Source organism: Talpa europaea (genome assembly GCF_964194135.1).
Source record: "Talpa europaea genome assembly, chromosome: 7".
In the NCBI taxonomy this organism is placed as follows: Eukaryota; Metazoa; Chordata; class Mammalia; order Eulipotyphla; family Talpidae; genus Talpa; species Talpa europaea.
In genome coordinates this window covers 17,288,497-17,295,690 of record NC_140074.1, presented here as the reverse complement: position 1 = coordinate 17,295,690, position 7,194 = coordinate 17,288,497, and the positions used below count along the sequence as shown (strand labels likewise).

The following is a 7,194-nucleotide window of genomic DNA, read 5'->3' as shown; positions in this document are numbered from 1 at the left end:
CTTGAATGGAAATGTTTCATATCCCTTGAACACTCTTGCAGCCATGATTATATAAGGTACAATGGTATTGTCTCTACTTCTTAATTGGTAAAGTGTTATTTATTAACAAAATGTAAAATGATTTCAGAAACACTTGCTTTTGAAATTAATCACATTTGTTTGCCATTGAAATCACAATTGAGACAAATCACTTTGGGGCTAAAGATGTACAAACAATTCACAATTTTCTTAAAAATCCTTATGCAGTCAAAATTAGGGAAAGTAGCTGTGCACTGTCAATTCTACAATAAAAACAATGTTTAGACTATCTAATCTTTAGGATTTATAACGATCAGTTAGATAAAGGGAGAAAATGGTAAGATACAAAGGACCACCCAAAAGCAGAGAGTAAAACACGTAAAATACATACATACATGTGCACTTCTTAAAGCAACATTTGTAAAAAATTAACACACTTCAATACTAGTCATGGCATGTTTTAGATTATTTCATATGCTAGATTTATTTACCAAATCACAGGATCATGTATAGCTAGATAACTTGTAAAAATTCCCTGGGGTAAACAAATCAGCATATATTAGCTGTACCAGAACCAGAGCCAGGGGCAGACACGATTCCCTGCATTATAAATATTACCTTTTTCATAAAAGGTGGTACTTTATAGAATATTCAAATACCGATTTATAAAAAAAAAACAACAATTATCAACACTTTAAAATATTGGCGACTCAAGAGGTAACGGCTGGAGGTTTTGGAGAATAGAAGAATGAACAACAAATTCAACCAGCTCAAAATACACTATGCATCCCTCCAAGAACCAAAATAGGAAAAGAAAAAAAAAAAAAAAAAAGGTCACAGGTTCTCACTACACCAAGGAAAGTTCAGGTATTCGGAGGTGTTGGCTGACACCCAGTTCTTGCATTTTAAAATCCCCTCTCCCCGCCAGGGAGGGCCTCCCTCCTTGCACACCAGAGTTAGAGGCAGGTGCAGGGCGCACACGAGGATCATCCACACGGCCCCTCATGACGCTTCCCGGGCGCGACGCCCAGGGCCTCCCGGAAGTGCCCAGCGGCCAGGGCGCGTGGCGGGTCCAGCTGTCCAGAGTCTGCGCAGCGGAGCGCGGCCTGAGCATGCGCCGTGGTGGGGGTGGAGGGAGCCGAGACGCGGAAGGAGGCGGGGCCACGCGAGGCTCCGCCCCTCCCGGGCTGAGGCCCCGGGCTACGGCCCCAGCTCGGGGGGCTCCGTGGCCCGGGCGGGGAGGCCCGGATGAGGCTCGCCCGGAGGCGCTTCCGCCTTGTCCGCGCGCGCGTGCGGCCCGCGCTGCTCGAGGTGCAGCTGCAGCAGGGCCCTGCGGTACATGACCTCCAGCTTCTCCAGCCGGGCCCGCAAGGCCCGGGGGCTGCCCGGCTCGTCCTCGGGGTCGCCGCCTCTCACCCTCCGGTTCGTGCCGGCCTCCTCGGGGCCCGGGGCCGCCCTCGGCGCGTCCGCGGGCCGCCCGTCGCCGCCCTCGCCGGGGAGCCGCAGGGCCTGCCGGAAGAGGCTGCGGTTCTCGCGCTTCAGCCGCCGGTTCTCCAGGCGCAGCCGGGCGTTCTCCTCGCGCAGCCGCGCGTTCTGCCGGTCGCGCTCGTCCCGCGCGCGCAGGGCCTCCAGGTGGCTCGCGGCCAGGTCGGCGAACCGCTCCTCCAGCTGCTGCCGGGCGCCGCCCGCGCGGCCTCGCCAGCCCACGCCGCCGCCGCCGCCCCCGGGAACCCCGCCTCGGCGGCCCTGCCCGCGGCCGGCCCCGCCGCCGGCCCCGCCGCCGCCGCAGCAGCTCCCGCGCCGGCCGGCGCCACCACGCATGCGCCACATCGGTCCCGTCGCGGCCGCGTCGCCGGCGCCGTGGGCCGAGGCGCGGGCGAGTTCGCGGCCCGGGCGGCGGCGGAGGAGGAAAGGAGGTGGCGGACGGCGGCTGCTGGCTCGGGGCCAGAGGAGGCCGGGAATTTGCCCGGTTGAGGCGTGTCTTGTCTCCTGTGGCGGAGCTGCCCCCTGGGCCTGCGAGCGCGGGGCCCGCGCGCACACAATGCCCCGGGGATGTGCGGCCGCTCGGCCCTCTGGCTGCGCGGGCTGCGCTCCCGGGCTGGGCCGCGGCCCCCTGTGGAGCAGCCCCCTGGGTTACCTTGTGCTTTATTTACATGGCACAGAGGACACGGTAAAACGCTGCCCCTGCTTCATTTAGAGCACAGTGGTTTGGGGGCTCCCTGGTGGCGCGAGGGGTTAAGCATCGCATGAGGAAGCAATTTGCAGACTTTGCAGTACCGGTTCGATCCCCGGCTTTGCCAGAGGGATACCCACATGGCACGGCAGACCTACCTGTCCTGTCTCACCCGCTGCTACCCTCAGCAGTGTATTTTAGTCACTCTGCCTTTTATGCTTCCCCACTCTGTCTCTGGTACCCCAGCTCTTGTATGCATAAGTAAACCTTAAAAAGAAGGGAAAAAAAATAAAAGGAAAGAGACCTGGAGTGGAAGCTACCCACATGGCGTGGGAGACCTTTCATGAATCACCTGCTGATCCCCTCAGCTGTGTATTTCAGTCAGTCTGCCTGTTCTGCTCCCCACTCTGTCTCTGGTGAATCCTTTCACCAGCCCCCACATCTATGGGCCGTACCCCAGCTCTTATATGCATAAGTAAACCTTAAAAAGAAGGAAAAAAGAAAAAAAAAAGGAAAGAGACCTAGACTGGGAGCTACCCACATGGCGTGGCAGACTTTTCCTGCCTCACCCGCTGAGCCCCTCAGCAGTGTATTCAGTCAGTCTGTTCTGCTCCCCACTTTGTCTCTGGTGAATCCTCTCACCACCCCTTCCCCCCATCTCTTGCCAGTACCCCAGCTCTTGTACGCACAAATAAATCTTTAATAAATAAATAGAGCACAGTGGTTTAGACCACCTTTAAGCTTAGGAAAACATTCCACAGAATTGAGCTGAACACTGTCACGAGACCCTCAGGTGGGAACAGGTAGTTCTCAAGTGAATTTAGGTAATTACCAATTTGTGAACAGCCGCGGCTCCATTTTGCAAAGTGTTTGCAACTCTCTAGAAACAAGGTTATAATTAGTTGATTTGTTCAGGCCTGTCCACAAAACATGAAACTCAAAATGTGATCCACTCATTCAAGAAACTGAATACTCGGTTAAGAAATTTCTGGGTACAGGTGGATACAATGTATTAAATGAATCACATTCCTTGCTTTTAAGAGACTCAATTTTACAAAATGACTGTTATTTGCAAAGTAAATTAAGGGTAAGATATTGATGCCAGAATTTCATGGGGTCTCCAAAGAGGTGGAAGCAAGAATCCATAATGTAACAAGACTCCAGCAAATTTGTAGATCCACTGAAGTCTCCAAACCAGTGTAACAAGTTAACGAACAAAAACTTACGAGAACCCTAGTTCACATAACCCGGGTTTTCACTGCTCAGTGCAAAGAAAAATAACTAAGGGAGATAAAATTAGCCATTTTTCACAATTCATTTTTACCAAATAAGAACCTAAAACGCAAATACAAGCAAACCATTAGTTTATTTCACTTCATGAAGATCCTAAAATAAAAAGCAGGAATAATTACACTGTTTCATAAATAAGAGTTTAGTTTTTGGAAAGGCCAACTCATTCTTAACTTACATTAAAAAGAGACGGTCAATTGGGCTTCCCTGGCGGTGCAGGAGGTTGAGTGCCGCGCTGTGAAGCTGTCCGCAGCCTCTGCAGCCCCGTTAGATGATCCTGACCCAGAGAGAATGCCACATGGCGCAGCAGACCTCTCCTGTCTCACCTGCTGCTCCCCTGAGCAGTGTATTTCGTCAGTCTGCCTCTTCTGTTCCCTGCTCTGTCTCTGGGGAATCCTCTCACCCTCCCACTCATCTGGCCTGTACCCCAGCTCGTGTATACATAAAACCTTAAAAAAAAAAAAAAAACAGATGGTCAAAACTTTGAAAAGACAGACATGAACAACTCTATGGATTATTGAACAAAATGTATGTTTTTCCCCCAAAATGTAGAGATGCAGGAGAAATTGCTGGTATGTAAAGAAAAATCAAAAGTTATCAATTTTAGACATGTTGAATTTTAGGAACTAGTGAGATCAGAGGATAGATGTGTGCATAGATGCCACGCAGGCTAGAGGAAAAGTCTGCGTAAGATTCACTTACCCCCTGCATATTATGAATGAGATCTGGTGTGTTTTATTTTCTGTATGTTCCACTTTCATCACCCCCATGTTTGGAAATCTACTAGGTCAGTTATCCACCAACTTTCAAAAATTTGAGTTACACCACTTCACTTTCACAACAGTGAAGACCTGTCAGTACCATTTTTCGCTAACTGAAAGAAATCTGGAAAGGATTTCTGCTTTTATGACAAAAAAGATAGAGTGCTTTCAGCACTTTGCAGCAGTCTTGTAGAGCCAATGTGGTCCCCCAGCAGTAAGAGTAACACCACCGAATTCCTTCCCTAAAACTACTGTATACAGGGTACATTTTTATGTTATTCTGGCTTTTCGTATATGTTAGTGTTGTTTTAGGTTTTATCTGTTATTTGGTATGATTTGGTAGTTTACTTGTGCCTAGGAAAGCTCAAAATTTTTTTCATATAAACTAATGGTAGTTACTTCTTTGCTTTACTCCACATTTTTGGTTTAGAAGTTTTTCATAGAAGCACCCTAAATTTTGGGGGGGGATCTTTTCTTATTTTACTACTTCCAAGATTAAGTCTGCTCTTTTTTCTTGTAGAATATCTTCTAAATTTTTGTAACTAAACACTATAATAAACTATACTGAGTTTCTGAAAAAACATTGATACAGGTTGTGTGAGAAGGCCTCATGCCTTCCTCTCCACACATGATCCTATCCCAAAGTCTACTCTTTTGCCTTGATAAATTAATGAAGTGATGTAAAGTACTATGAAGATTAAAGTGAATAAGTAGAAGATCCAGTAAAATTATCAGCTTGAGACATTTTCATAGTAACAATTTTGATCATACATGTATCCTACCAAATGAATTTATCAATACTACCAGTCTGAGTTATACAGAATATATTATGATCTTCATTTTATTAAAAGAAAAGAAGGAAGGGATGCGAGGAAAAGAAAGGAGAAGAAAGAAAATGAAAATAATATGCACATGGCAGGGGGGAAAAATTGATCCAACAAAACTTTCAACATTTATGAGGGCTATCTGTGCATAACAATTTTTGTTTATAGAAATTCCATGGGTATTCCTAAATAGGAGGTAGAAACAATGGATGTTATTTCTAAGTTCAAAGATCACTTGGAATAACAGTTCCTCTAAATACTAATATGATCACTGCCAAAATTAGTGACTTATAATTAAATTTATTTAAATTTACTAAGAATAATATGAAGTTATATACCTGAAGATGAACACTACATTATTTTTAATATAGTAGCACAAAACTAAATACTACCATCCATTATTGCTTGATAGTAGTCTACATATGAAAATATTATTATACAGTTAATATAATATGTATATGAAAATAAAAAGGAAAAACTCTCAGAAAAAAATTAAGGAACTCATGAAGTTTGACGAAGTGTGGGTCTCTAGTAAACACTTAAAATAAGAGAATATAGAAAAAATGTAAGTTCTTAGTAAAAAATATACATGTTAGACACCTGTGTTTTCTTTAATGAATGGGAGCTTCTAAACAGTAAAATTATTGCTTGCTAAAAGAAAAAGGACATAGATGACATTTTATTCATCTTCCTTTATGTTACCTTTACTCAAGAAAAAGAAGAACCTGTACTAAATTTTACAGTTTTTATAAATAAAAAATGAGACAAACACTCTAATGTAGTATTTGCATTTTGTGTTTAGGAAAAGTTGAAGATCACTCTTTGATTATGGTTATGAAGTTTATCATACAAGTACAGAAAAACACAAGTAAGTCATTTTAGAATACTTGAGTTCACCATTTTCCTGAAACAACTTCTCTTTTTGTTAAGTAGATTTTTTTTTGTCAAAATTTAGTTTTTATCCCCTTCCACACCCTGAATATAATCTCGTTAGAGCATTCTCTAATTATTATTCAATTCTCCTATCTTAACAGAAAAAAAAAAAAGATGAACAGATGAGGTTGTAATCATTGTGCTTCTTAATACAATCCCTTCAACCAACATTTTTATACATATTGTATTTGAGAAAAGCTAGCAGCAAATCAGTGGCAATGTTTTTTGCCTTATGCTTCATGCATGCATTTTAATATTTCTCAAAACCAACTTTGAATGACAGATGTTGAATTTATTGTCCCTGTTATCAATTCCTTTAAAGGTTATTCTTTCCATAAATGGCAGTTATATATTTCTAGGTGCTCGCTTGAGAAAGTCCTATGATGGATATATAGTTTTGTTTTTTTTTTTTACTGTATTCCCAGTTGATTTTAAAAGTTCTTTTTATTGCCATACTCTTTTGACTCTCATTTCTTTATTTTGAATCAAACTTCCTATAAAATGAGTCATATGTTAAGGTCATGCTTGGCACATTCATATTGGGATAAGTCATCTTATATCCAATATTTCACGTTGCCTCTCTCCTTAAAACATCCTAGAATATTTACCAAATGAATTATAGTTAGCAATTTTGATCAAGTTTAATTATGTCATAGCATTGAACTCCTTAGTCTGGCACTTGTAAGTCTGACACACATAATCTCGATGCCTTGGGTATTTCCATGCTTACCTTCCACCACTCTCTAATGGTTTATTCACTCTCCTACCAAAATTCATGGAACTTGGTTGTAATGTATCTGTAGTATGAACTGAATTGTGTCCCCTCCAGCCACCTTCATCTGATGAAATTCTAACTCTTAATGTGATGGCTTTTGGAAATGAGGCCTTTGCAAGGTTATTTGGTTTAGAGGGTTGGGCTTTCATGGGATTAGTGCCCATCTGAGGAAAGACATCAGAATGCGTGCTTCCCCTCTCAGTCTCTGCCATTGGAGTACAGAATCAGAAGACAGCCCCCACTGGGGAACTAAATTGGCCAGCATCTTTGATCTGAGACTTCACAGCTTTCAGAACTATGAGAAATAAACTCCTGATGTTTATACAATTTGTTTATTTGCTCAATTATCTGGATTTTAAAGAATCCATTGGGGTAAAGTTTATACCTTGCCATTTCATTTTTTAGATTCCCCTGAATGCA

The 7,194-nt window shown here is 43.5% G+C and overlaps 1 protein-coding gene across 1 annotated transcript; it reads right to left on the bottom strand.

The window, feature by feature from the left end:
* Positions 1 to 1,218: 1,218 nt before the first annotated feature.
* On the bottom strand, positions 1,219 to 1,848 carry TUSC1 (tumor suppressor candidate 1; the record flags this gene model as incomplete). The annotated part of the gene is made up of 1 exon (XM_084237321.1): positions 1,219 to 1,848. The coding sequence occupies one exon, from the start codon at positions 1,846 to 1,848 to the stop codon at positions 1,219 to 1,221; it is 630 nt and encodes a 209-aa protein (XP_084093447.1).
* Positions 1,849 to 7,194: the final 5,346 nt, after the last annotated feature.